This window comes from Anomalospiza imberbis, chromosome 21, assembly GCF_031753505.1.
Source record: "Anomalospiza imberbis isolate Cuckoo-Finch-1a 21T00152 chromosome 21, ASM3175350v1, whole genome shotgun sequence".
Classification (NCBI taxonomy): domain Eukaryota; kingdom Metazoa; phylum Chordata; class Aves; order Passeriformes; family Viduidae; genus Anomalospiza; species Anomalospiza imberbis.
The window spans coordinates 4,713,995-4,726,639 of NC_089701.1; the positions used below are offsets into that span (position 1 = coordinate 4,713,995).

Here is a 12,645-nt window from a genome sequence, read left to right on the forward strand (position 1 = left end):
TCTCCCCTTTTGATAATTCACATCAGACAAGAACCTTGGGCAATTGCTTCAAGAAGAGAGAGAACAATAAAAAAAATACCTCCTTCAAGAGAAGCATTGCAAGTGCCTGCTCTCTTAAGGAATAAACAAGTTATTCCTTAAAACAAGCACCTGCTCTTTTTTAGTAAGCAAAAAAGAAAGAGCCAGCTTTCAGGAGGTGGCCTCTGTATTTCATCACACAAACTCCATGGCTTTCACTCAGTCATTACTGATAAAGATCAGATCAAGACAGTCCCAACCTATCTCCAGGATCTGTTTAAGGGTTTATATTAACAGACCTGGAAACCAGCTCCCTTAATCTTCAACCAGTCATATGGACCAAGCTTCAGTGGTGATAACAGTAAACACTGACACGCTGTGTAGCTTCAAAAGATTTATTTTCAGTCCTTGAAGTAGACTGGTGCTGCTTTTGCTCATAATTTTTCTCTCCGTTACAGTTTTGGTTTTCACACAAACAGTGGTGAGAATGTTTTTGTTGCTTTTTTAAAAAAATTATTTAAAAGTGCAGCCTTTGGCAGGAACAATCAGCCTAGTAGAGTTAATAATTTGTATTTCCTTTAAAAAAATGTACTTACTAAAGAATGATTTTTAAAAAGTTAAAAGCTGTCAAGAATATTTAAGAAAAGTGTAGGGAAAGGCCAAAGAGCAAACACCTGGATTCCAGAAACTGTGTATGGAACAAAAATCACCACAGTACCCAGAGTGTGGATAGCACAGTCCCAGCTCATATTCCATATTTACAGCCCTTCTTATTTTGCAGATTTTAGGGCTTATCCATCAGGGAAATGGATAGGCCCAGGGGACCAGGCTGAAACACATACAGGGAGGTCTGCAAAAATCAGAGGGACAGAGAAGCTGCCTGAGGACAGATCCTCATCTGCAACTGCTCTGGCCGGGCTCAGTTTGGTGACTCAGTTTCCTTTCACCTGGAGGTTTCACTTGCCCCAGGAATCCTGTGGGGCTGCAAAGGCATCACAGCTTGTTTCTGGACTCCATGGATGGGACAGACAATCACCTGCCCAGAGGTTACACTCCTGGTCGGACTCAAGTCGTGATTTATCAGGAAGGGGGGTCCCCAAGGTGGCATTAACCATCCTCACTTGCAGTGGCTGGTGTTGGACCCCGAGATCTGCCCGCAGGATGAGCCCCCCGAGCAGACAGAAACTGTCCCCACTCCAATCTGCGCAGGCAGATCTCTGTGTCCAAGCACATTCCCACATTCCCCATATGATCAAGCAGATGTGGGAGCCTGATTTGCATTTTGGGGAGGTCAGGAGGGGAAGAACTAAGTCCAAAGTAGGAACAGGAGGATGGAGCAGAGAAGGCACTTATTTCTTTGCACCCAAGAAGCCGCTCTCAGGGGCTTTGTCCATGTCTGGCAGTAGGGACCATTAGGAACCTGTCATGGCAAGCACAGCTCTGAATCCATACGCTGGGAACAAAGTAGCTCCTCGTCTGAGAAATGCAGGAAGGGCAGAAGAAAGAGTAAAATCACACAATATTTTTTGTTCTTTTTGGTCTCACATTACACTTGGTGCTACAGCTTCTGTCTAACAGATCAAGTTGGCTAAGGGATGCAGCAGAAAGACACGAGTTGGGGGTCTCCAGCTTCCCTTGCTGTTCCTCTAAGGCAGGTTAGCTGAAAACTAGGACTGTCCACAGTAAAGAGTAACAAAGCACAGGTAACCTCAGTTACAGACCAGCAAAGCAAACAGTGCCCATTTTACAGCCTGTCCTCTTCAAGGGAGGCTGGCTATGTCTCTCTCTGGAGGTGGACCTGAAGGTTTTGGGTTGCTTTCATTGGCTTTTCCTTCAAACATCATGACCCTGCAAAACAAAACAGATATTACCAATTTTTAAAAAAGCAAATGTATATTTATCCATCATTGGGGGTGGCATTCTCTGCTGAAAAAGAGCATCTGGCTCCTCTACAAAGAGCAGATAATTAACAAAGCAGAGAAAGCCAACAGAGGGCAGTGCTGCCAGGCTGGCTTTTCCAGCAGCTACCAGGAGTGGGTTCCCAAAGTCTCTGCCGGTTTTCCTCTCAGAGCCCAGAGGATTAGCGCATTTTATTTAGACAGCCACTTCCGAAATCCCCTGGGCACACACTGCATGCCAAGTGTTCCTGATGCGTAAAAGCAAATACCACTCCTGGCCCACCTTGCACATAACCACACAACAGAACACTCAGAAGCCAACACCGAGCAAGCAACAGCAATTACAGCCAGGGGAGAGAGCAAAAACAAGGAGCAAGGCACTGGCTGTAGGAATCTCAAGCATTTTGCAACCACTAGCACTGTGTTCCTCCCTGAGGACTGCAGCTACGCTGGGAATGCCAGCTGCCTCGATGGATCAAAGGGCTGCACTGCTCTTAGGACGAGTTTTGCATTTCTGCCCCTGCTCTACAGGGTCCAACAGACAATGGGGTGTCTGTTAGCAAGAGAAGGGACCTGTTTGTGAAAGCTGCTGCAGTTGGGAGGAGGGATGGAAGATACAGGATAGGCTGCAGGCTCAGTCTGGTTCTGTGGAGAAAAAGGAGGAGCAGGGATGTCAGAAGACTGTGTCTGCTTGGAAGACAAGCATCACAACAGAGACACAGCTCACAGTGGGGAGAATCTGCCAGCAAACATGTCCCAGCTTAGAGAAACCACGTGAGAGGTGGGTGCAAGATCCTTCCTCCCAACCTGTCGGGAAAGCTGGCTGTGTTTCTAAAGCTGCCTTCAAAAAGGGGTAAGGAGGACGGAGAGGATCAGCTCCTATTCATGGCGGTTTCAGACACAAAAGCACGGCCAGCCTCTGAGCTGTGAAAGGAAATGCCAGCCTTCAACGGGATGGAGATGGAGCCAAGCAAGTGTTTGGAAGCCATTTGTTAGAGCAGCACTTTCAGAGCCCTGTTGAGAGGGCAGAGGGGGCCGTGGGAGGCTAGTGCTGGCATCCTGTACCACAGAAAACCTCTCCCAGCATGAGCCAGCTGTTTTAAGCATGTGTCCCACCTCCATCTACTGCCCATCCCTCCAAGATCAGGCAGGGACAGAGCATCCTGTGGGAAACAGGAGCCAGCACTACTGGTGCTGGCAGGACCATCATTCACTCAAGTCCTGCCACCATCCACAGGGCAAGTTTGTGTCCCCAGAGCCAGCAGGATCCTCAGGGAAGAGACGGGAAGAAGTCCTGCAGTGCTGAATGCCTGCACGCCCTAAGGAAAGGAGGGGGACGGCTCCCATGGAGCACGTGTGAGGAAGCCTGTGCTAACACACAGCAGGCAGCTCTGCTGGGAGCACTTGCCACTGCTCAGCCTCCACCCGAGCTTACACACCCTCTCACGGCACCTTGCAGCCTCCCCTGCACAAGGGTCCTCATCTCCCTCCATGAACACTGAGTGTGCACAGCTCCAGCTCCACCAGACAGAACAGCTTGTGCTTCCCAGCTTCCCACCAGAGCAGCTCGGGTGCTGCTGCTCTCCCCAGCTCCATCCCGGGACACTCACAGTTTCAGCACAGCAGAGCGTTTCCCAAGCATCACGTTGACAAAGTCCTGGTACGAGATGGTGTCGCTGACCCCTCCGGTCACCTCAGAGATCATCCTCTTCAGTTCTAGGTGGGTCTTCGGAGCCCCCAGCTTCTCCATCATCCTTTTGACAGACATCAAATCTACAAGAGCAATCACTGCTGTCAAGGGGTGGCCCCACTGAGCACAACCCTAGGGACAGAGCCATGAGTTCCCACCTGAGACCACCTCACCTGTGGACTCTGTGGCTGACAGCATTAAGCTGTTGCCAAAAGCCACAAGAAGCCTTCCAGCACAGCTCATTGCCACTCTGCCCAGTACAGAGCATCACTTCCCAGTTGGGCAGCTCAAGACAAAAGTATCACACGCTCAGAGAAGAGGGACAACTCCAAGTGCTCCAGAGACACTTGTGGGGACAGTGCTCTCTAGCGCAGATTGTGTTGCCAAGAATCACAAGGATGGGGAGGAGGGAAGCAACACCGGGGTTAAAGCTGGAGACAAACAAGCTGTGGGGAGCAGACGCCCCTGCCCATCGCCGCAGGACATTTCCTCCCTTTGCACTGCTGCCTGCTGAGACCTGCGGCCCCTTCCCTCCCGGAAGCCCTGAGTCAGGCCTCTTCAGCTCCCCACAGGCTTCACTTCAGCTGGAAGCCTTGTGGAGGAGGGGAACAGAGGCAGCCGCCTCCTGGAAGGGCACAGTGCACAAGTGATTATACTTCAGTGTCAGCTCCAGGCCTGCAGGAGGCTGGAACTTTATGTAACTGGTGCTTTCTGAACCCAAAGCAGGGCTGCTCAGCTGAGCCAGACTCACACCCAAGTCTTTTGCTTCTCTCTGCTCCCTTCCTTGCAAAGCAAAGAGCTTCTCTGCACCAGAAGTGCTCATGGATTTATACAGCTCCTGCCTCAAGCCAGGCAAGCCCTAGGACTGTCCAAGCCATGCAGCTTCCCAGCTCTGAATTCCCAGCTCTGCAGTAGAGGATTGAGAAGAAGGCCTCAGTGGAGAAAAAGGGAGAAGAAAAAAAAGCATTTAGAGCAGAAAGAAGTGGAGGAGATAAACAGAACTTCAGGAGAATAGCACTGAGAAGAGCTTAGATCTTGAAATAGGCAAGGAGAGACTGAGGAAGCTGAGAGGCAGGGGCTGGAGAGCCAAGGAAGCCCCTGGCTGGCAATCAAGATACAAGCAGGGCTGGACATAGGAAAAGCCCACAAATTTTCCTCCTCAACACCATGAATGCAGAGGGAAGCAGCAGATTCAGCAGCAGACAGGCTGTGGCTCTTCCAGCCCAGCATCCTTCAGAATCACTCACCAATTTCGCCTTGGTTGTTCAGGTCAAACTCCATGTATTTCTCTGGAAGAGACAGAATTAAGTTACCAGGACTCTAGAGCAGGAGGGTGTGCAGGGCTTTGGAGCACTGCCTGCTTACAGCACTGAAATAAAGCATTTGGTGATAAGATTGATATACTGCTGAATGCAAAGTTCAGAGGGGGGACCATCTCAAGGCCTGGTTTTAGCACTCTTATCTCAACTCTAGGGCTCTAGAGTTAAGTTCTCGGTAATTGTGGCTGCTTTCATTTAAGCTGAAGGAAAACACTGGCATGAGAACAAGGTATCAGCTGGCTATGAACAGCATTAAAAGGTTTCCAGCCAGAAAAACAAAGCTCTGGAACAGGCTCCCAGAAGGAGTAGCAAGGAAAACAAACCCCTGAGCACTCCTGAGATGAAGCTTGATCGGATTAGAAGGGGGATTAAATGACGCAGTTGCCTGCAATAATGAGGGACAGACTCCACAGTGCTCCCGTCACTGTGCTCACTCCCAGAGCAGCACCTGCCAGGAGAGATGCTCAAGGACCACATCAAGAGGGCGAAGCCAAGAACATGCCTGGGCACAGTGATGCTGGAGTAGGTTGTTTGCCCTTCCAGCCTGCTGTCAAACACTGCTGACTTGAGCAACTCCAGTATTGTCAGAGAGAGGCAGAGCCTGCTCCAGAAGGTCTGGTTAGCTTTGCAGGACCAAAACTTGCATGCTGTAACAGGCAGAGCACTGATTTGAGTTAGAAAATTCAGGAATTCAGTCCTGTGCAGCTTCTGCCCTTTGAAGTGGCACACCTGAGCTTCCTACACACCCCCCACCTCTTGATAGCTGTTCCCCATTTAGACTTTAAGCTCTTCAGGCAAGGATTTGTCTGTCTTACAGACCATACAGCTCCCAGCACCACAGGGGGCCCCCCATCACCTCAGCTCTACTAAATGGAAAGAGCAAGATGCCTGCTGGCCCCATCCATCCATGCTGAGCTGGAGAAATCACCCTGCAGTGAGCACTCGCTCACCACAACAGCCTTGGAGGACTCAAATTAACCAAGCCCTTCCAGACTGCTGTTTTGCCCCAGGAAGGAAAATGGAAAAGACCTTTTGCCTCTGCTCTGGGGACACCAGCAGGCATATGAGCATGAACACAGAAGTGGTAGGCTAATTTAAGGAGCCAAAGTGAAGAGTGGTTATTTCACACATCAGAGTCTTCCCAGGACCTGTGCTTCCAAGGGAAATTCTTGGGTTAACTGGACTGATGGGCAGGAGGCAAAGGACTGGCTTGGCTTCACCTGGGTCTCAGCCCATGGATTACTGCTGCCATGAGCTGACCAGGACAGAATATAGAAATACCATGTACAAACCAAAGCTGTTCATGCTTCAGGCTGGAGTAAATGTCTCCCTTCAAGCATCAAGCAACTGATTCTAGAAGAATTTGGGGCTGTAATGCACATGTTTAGGGGCTAGAGTGATGCTTGATGTGGGACTGCCTCTCCAGAATGACCTTGTGCATTTTAACTGCCACCTCCCTTACCAGGATCAGGCACCCCTGCATATGCATGGGGCACAAACCCTGCTCTGCCATGTCCATGCCCAGCCCATGTTTTCTTTTCTTCTGAGCTGACACTTAGCCAACAGTGAAGAGAACAGAAGCAGCTTTACATCAGCCTCAGCTCACACATTTGTGTTTCCCTCCCACCCCAGCAGCAGGGATATAGCGGGGCAAAAACCATGCATGGTCCCTCCCTCAGAAATACGTTTACACAAACACTGCTTGGGGGCTCCATCTTTGCCTCCCCCAGGCTGGGAGGGGGAAGTGGGAAGGGCAGCAGAGAAGAAATATTCCCCCCATCATCACACAATGAGCTGATTGTTGGGGGAGCTGGAGGAGGCCTCGGAGAGAGGGACAGGCCACGGAGACAAACTCACGAGGCAGCAGGAAGAGATGCCAAAGGCTCTCGTTACAGGGAATTCTGCGCCTGTGACCTACAGTTGCAATGTTTGAAGAGCCCCAATTGTGATGGGAAAAAATAATGCGGGGCTGCAGCCAAAAGCCAAAGCTACACAAAAGGCAACACAAAGAGATCGGGGAGCACAGGAGGTTCCTCTGTGCCCAGCAGTGTAAGGGATCACAAAACGCCAGCCAGCTTCTTCCTTGCTGGATTGCAAAGCCAAAATTCAAAGGGAAATAGCAGACAGTGTCTAAAAGGGAAGCAAGGTCAGGTTTTATTTGCTTAGAGCCAGGCTGAGCACAAGCCTCGAGGCAGTGTGACGCAGGCATGTTTTCCCAACTGCCTTCAGCCACTGCTTGGAAAGAAAGTGGGTACACCAGAATAACCCTGCCAGATCTTGTCCTGTAACCAGCTTGGGGACAAGCTCCAGAGGACTCCAGGCTTTTGAACTGTTTCTCTATCCCCCATCCCAGCAAAAGGCCCAAACCTAAGCCCTAGATCTGCTGACCCACTGGAGTCAGGCTTTGGCCAGAACTAGACACATCAGTGCTGTGTTCCCTCTGCTGTTAAGGGGCTGGGAAAGGACTAAAGAAACCTTTGGAGAGAGAAAGTCCCCAACTCCTCCAGAAAGCAGCTGACACTTCTGCTTTGTGGAATGAGGCCCTCCTACTTCCTGGGAAAAAAAAAATAGAGTCCAGCTATTGCATGGTCCATTATGCCAGTTAGCTTGCTGACAGAAACCATCCTCCTTTGCTGCTCCCCAGAGTTTTGCCCACACAGCAGGTTTTGCAGTAACAGCAGCTGCCAGGCAGGATGTCTTTAGGGTGACATGTCTCTGCCCTGCAAGCAGGAGAAGCACAAAGGCTTTTGTGGAAAAAACCTCTCCAGAGAGTTTCACCAAGTCCCACAAGCAAGGGGGAAGGCATCCATGCCAGCTCAGTCACTTGTATTTGGCAGAGAATCTCAGGCTGGTGAGATCCAAGGGCTGAGGAAAATAATCTGGTTCAGAGCAAACAGTAAGGCTCAAAGGACAGGGCGGCCCTCCAGTTCTCACCTTTGAACACCGCCAACTTCTCCTCCAGGTCTTTTTCATCACTGAACTTTGGGTCACAGAGAAACTCCTAAAAACAGAAAAGAAAAAAAAAATATCCTCAAGGTTAAAGATGCAAAGGAAAACACCCTAGAGGGCACCTCCAAAGGCAGCATTAGCCAGAAGATTCTCAATTCCCAGAGAGTCACAGCTGGGCAGCAGCACCAGGAGACTTGAAAATGGGCTGAATCCCTCCACACCTTGTCATTAACATTCCAGTGCAAGGGGAATCCCTCTGATGTTTCAGATTTCCCACCAGCAGCTTGAGGGAGGACTGGACCCCACCTGCCTTTGGAATAACTGCATGAAAGCCCCTGTTCTTGCTCACACAAAGTTTCAGCTCCCCACATCTCTGCTTAAGCACACTTAGCATGTGGATTGGGCACTTATTTCCAGCAAGGGCTCCTAGTCCTTGCAAAAAGCACTCTTATCTGAGATTTCAAACTCTTAGATAAACTCAGAGGGCTTGCAAATAGAGCAGGCAAAGTTTGCAGAATGTCATATGCCCAAAAGGACGGGTATTTTGGGCTTAGGAACTCTCTTACACCAAATATCCATTTTCTCCCTCTACCCTGCTCAGGTTGGAGGGCCTGAATCACTTCTGGTCACTTGTCCCTAGCCCCACCTCAAAAACCTTCAGATACCCAAGAGAACAGACCACAACATGCACATCCAGCTCTTCTGCTGTGCCCTGCCAGCAACACTCCCCACAGCTGTGAGCAGCAGGGCCTTGCTCCTGTCCCTGCCTTCCCACACCGCCCAGCTCCAGCCCAGCACAGCCTAATGACTTGATCTGTGTTCAGCAACAACTCCACATTCTTCAGTGTAGAAATCATTAACATCTGCACAGTTTATGCATGGCCTGTCCAGGACAAACCCCTCGAGGGGTTTAGTGGATGGAGGGCTGAGGCTGTTCCCTACTCTGGGAATGTGTTCCTCACCACTGCTCCCCATGCTCATGGGGAAAGCAGGAGTGGGTCACCAAGAGCCTTGTGTGCTGATCACTGTTGGTAATCCTAATCCTGCTCCTGTGCTCTGGGTCCCACACACTTGGAACTCTCCCTCCTTCCTCACTGGGACAGGGGAGCTTGGACTGCTCAGGGAATCCTCAAATCTTCACTGCCAGTTAACCACTGCTATGGCAAGTCTTTTCCCTGCAGCTGAACTAGAGTTTTGTAGGAAGCCCACTAGGACAGAAGTGACTGCCACCCCCTCCTTCTACCCCAGAAACTCCACATGGGACACCAGAGACTTTGGCCACAAAGCCAGTGTGACACTGGCTTCCCTCATCACCATGGTCACCTACTCATATTGAGAGCTGTGGTGAAAAGCAGCATTTCCAGTTCCTTCCTTTGCTCTCCTTTGCAAACTCAGTTTCATTTAGCTCAGTTATTTCTACCCAGGGGTATCATTTACCAGCCCAACACAAAGGGCCTAATTCAGCTTCAAGACTTGGGCCCAGGCAGCAGCAGGAGTGACCAGAGTAATGTGACCTGCTGCCATCACCACTGAACAGCCTCTGGAGAAGGCAAACATCACTGACAGCCAAAACACCTCCTGGCCACTAGGTCACAGCTTCATTCCTGCCCTGCAGGAGCAGTGAGCAGCTTCCACATCCCAGCAGGACAGGGGATGTGAGGGCAGAGCACAGCATCTCTCTGGGAGCAAGAAGCAGCACAGAAATGGTGAAGACGGAAGGGAATGCATCCATACGTGACGGCTGAGGGACACATGCCCGGGAGCCCACCAGCCCCTGGCAGCGTGACACAAGAGCAGCACAGGTGACACTGCACACAGGATTAGGACTCAGTTCCCTTGTGTTTCAACTGGAGGGGGGCTGGAGAGCCCACCAGCACCACAGCTCTGCTCCAGGTGAAAGGAAGCAACAAGGGGCTGTATTTGAAAGGCATTCCACTCTCCACATTGTGTGTGAGCTGGGCTGTGACTGTGATAAGGAAAACACTCACAATGGCACACAGGAATTCAGTCCCCAGGGCCTGTGACTCAAATTCAGAGTGGCTGAAGTTCCTCCTAGAGCTCTTTGCTTAAGTTCCCATTTTAAGGGGCATGTTCTATTAATAAGAACTACTTTAAAAGGCTCTCCCCCCCTCCTGCCCTGAACAGCCTTTCTTGAGCTGTTGAGAGACTTTTCTAAGCCAATAAACTCAGTCAGACAAGTCCCAGCTACCTGCAACACAACCCGAGCAAAGCCAGATCCATCCTTGCTCCCCAAAAAGGTGACTCCAACTGGCAGGCCAAGCTCTCACTGGGATGTTTAAATGCTGAATGCCAGCCACCCTGCCTGCAGGGGCTGGGAATGGCTGAGGGATGCTCGTGCCTGCCCTTGATGGGAGAAGCAGGCACCTGCTCTCTAACAGGCTGAATTCTTTCCACACAGCCCAGCGCATTAGAGGGTAAAACAAGGTTGAAACTAATCTGTGCTGGATTAGACCTGCCACCTTGATGCACGAGGCTGGACAATGTGATTGCATTGCCCGAAAAGAGGGGAACAACCAAGAGGGGAGCCCAGAAGAGTGGTTCAGGCTGGAAGAGAGAAGCCAGCACTAGGACTCAGCTATCCCTCAGCGACACACGTGCACTCAGTCTACTGCCTGCCAAACCCATATCCCAGAGAGAGCTCTGGGGTAGAAACCAGCCAGGAAAACAGGGCTGGAGGGAGCTAAGTGTTAGGATGAGACAATGAGATTAAGCCTGATAGGAATTTGGCCTGATAGGTTTTATTAGGAGCACTTGACTGTTTTACAGCCTTAGGGCTCTTCAGTGCTGGGGAAACCCCCTCCTTGGCTCCAGCCACAGTATCAGCCCAAGTTTCTGTATCAGCTATTTGTCAGGGAGGTGTGAGGCTGCTTGCTGCACTCCCCCATTGCCACATGGAGCTGGCAAAGCACAGCAGCGTGGGGGTTGCTGCCCAGAGCACATTGGCTTCTGAGGATCCATGGGTATCTGCCACCCGTGCTATCTGCAGCTTGGTTTTGAGCTGCTCAAACCCCATCTCGTAGCGCTGAGCCAGCACACAGGGCAGCAAGGATGCAAACAAGCAGCCCTGTCAGTGGGAAGTCACGCAGCTTGTTTAATTTTTGTCACCCAAACCTCAGCCAACGAAAAGGCCAGAAGTGATGTCAGCTTAGGGAAGAGATAGGGACCTATCCCCTGCGTGGGAACAGCCCCGAGCCTTGGGACACAGCAGTGGCACACCCCCAGCATCCCAGAGAGCACAGCTTCCCAGACTCAGCCCTACAGCTCCTACCAGCTTAAGGATCATGTATCCACCTTGCGCCTTTGTGATGCTGGAGGGCTCTGGGAAAGCAGAAACTGCAGCAGTAGGTACAACACAGTCCCTTGATCTTCAGCCTAAGGGCCAACACCATCTTGGCTAGGGGAGGTATGTTAGACCCATCTGCACGCCTTGGTGCAGGGTGTGCTGTGCCTGCCTTCCAGCAGCAGGTTACAAAGGCTCCTTTTTAACCAAGTGCTCTTATTCTACACCTTATGCCATGACATCTCTTTTCCCACTCTTATTCTGCAGCACATCCTAATTTCTAGTTAATGGAGTAATTTCTAATGACTTAATTCCCTCTCCAGTGACCTAAACTTCACCTCTGCTGTCTCACTGGAGGAGCATATTGCTACTTTTCAGAGCTTAGTCAGTGTGACAACAAGGTGAGCCCATCTCCTCCGGGCTCTCATCTTGTACAGCGATTTGATTTCTGCACTTGTAACACCAAGGTGCCACTAACTAAAGGAGCACCTAGAAGTGCTAGAAATCCCAGCACTGTTTGCTTCAAGGTTAAAACCTTCTTTACACCCTCAGAACTGCTCTTAGCTGGGAGGGATGCCAACACAACTGCCCCCACAACCATGCCAAGCAAGGGACGGGGTAAGCCTGAAGCTCGGGGGAGAGGACCTTGCCTGACCCTGGCATGAAGGGCACGAAGCCCAGTGCACTTCGCACTAATCCAGGAGGTTCCATTCCCCCTGCCCGAGGCTTGTGGGACGTCCAACCATCCTGGGCAACCCATTCAGCCGCCGTAACGAAAAGCTAGGAAGGCTGCAGTCAGCTCTGAGCAGCAGAAACTTCTCAATCCGGGAAGAAAAAGTTGAAGCGCTTGATACAGCAGAGGGGAGGTTGAAGTCCTCCAGGAGAACAATAGTTCCCATTCTTGCTGGAGCACGTTCCCAAAGGGAATGTCATAGCAGCCAGCCCCCGGGCGCCCACCAGCCCCTCGGACCCGCCGATGTGCGATGCACGGAGAGGAAAGAACCGCCTGAGAGGGCAATACCAGCGGATGGAGAGCGATCCCCGTAGAAACCCCGCTTCCTCCTCCGGCCGGATCCCCTCTCCAAAGGAGATTGGGCAGAGGGGTCGGCAGCTCCTCCTGCACCCACCACCCCCCTCCTCCTCCTCTTGCCCCGCCCGCCGCAGCCCCCTCCCCACTCCCCGCGGGGTCGGGTCGGGAGGCGGCCCCAGCCCCACCTTGTTGATCTCCTCCAGCCGCCCGTCCTGCGGGGCCCTCCGCAGCCCCCCGCCGCTCGGCCGGCGCGGAGCCGCCATCGCACCGAGCCACCCCGCGCCCGCCGCCGCCTTAAATAGGGGCGGGCAGGGCCGGGCCGGGCCCTCCGCCCCCCGCCCTTAACCCATTCCCCGCCCCAGCGGGCGGGTGGCGGAGCCCTTGTGCCCCGCGCCGGGAGGGCAGCGTGGTACCCGCGGTGGGCTCGAGGTGCCGAGCAC

General features: G+C 51.9%; 1 protein-coding gene across 2 annotated transcripts; it reads right to left on the reverse strand.

Moving 5' to 3' along the window:
• Positions 1-1,530: 1,530 nt before the first annotated feature.
• AIF1L (allograft inflammatory factor 1 like) lies at positions 1,531-12,539 on the reverse strand. 2 transcript variants are annotated; one of them, XM_068211222.1, is made up of 5 exons: positions 12,391-12,539; positions 7,860-7,926; positions 4,854-4,895; positions 3,527-3,689; positions 1,531-1,866 (listed from the first exon to the last, which is right to left on the reverse strand). In XM_068211222.1, the coding sequence occupies exons 1-5, from the start codon at positions 12,466-12,468 to the stop codon at positions 1,779-1,781; spliced, it is 438 nt and encodes a 145-aa protein (XP_068067323.1). In that variant the 5' UTR covers positions 12,469-12,539; the 3' UTR covers positions 1,531-1,778. The 2 variants fall into 2 exon arrangements, with proteins under 2 accessions (XP_068067323.1, XP_068067324.1); XM_068211223.1 differs by lacking the exon at positions 7,860-7,926 and having other exon boundaries at positions 12,391-12,415.
• Between the last annotated feature and the right edge of the window lie 106 nt (positions 12,540-12,645).

Bases quoted from the DNA above. Each gene is read 5' to 3' on its own strand.
- AIF1L (XM_068211222.1), bottom strand. From the start codon at position 12,468: ATGGCGGCTCCGCGCCGGCCGAGCGGCGGGGGGCTGCGGAGGGCCCCG. The intron at 7,927-12,390 runs GTGGGGCTGGGG...TTCTGTTTTTAG, and splicing joins GGCTGGAGGAGATCAACAAG to GAGTTTCTCTGTGACCCAAA. The intron at 4,896-7,859 runs GTGAGAACTGGA...TGTCTCTTCCAG, and splicing joins GAAGTTGGCGGTGTTCAAAG to AGAAATACATGGAGTTTGAC.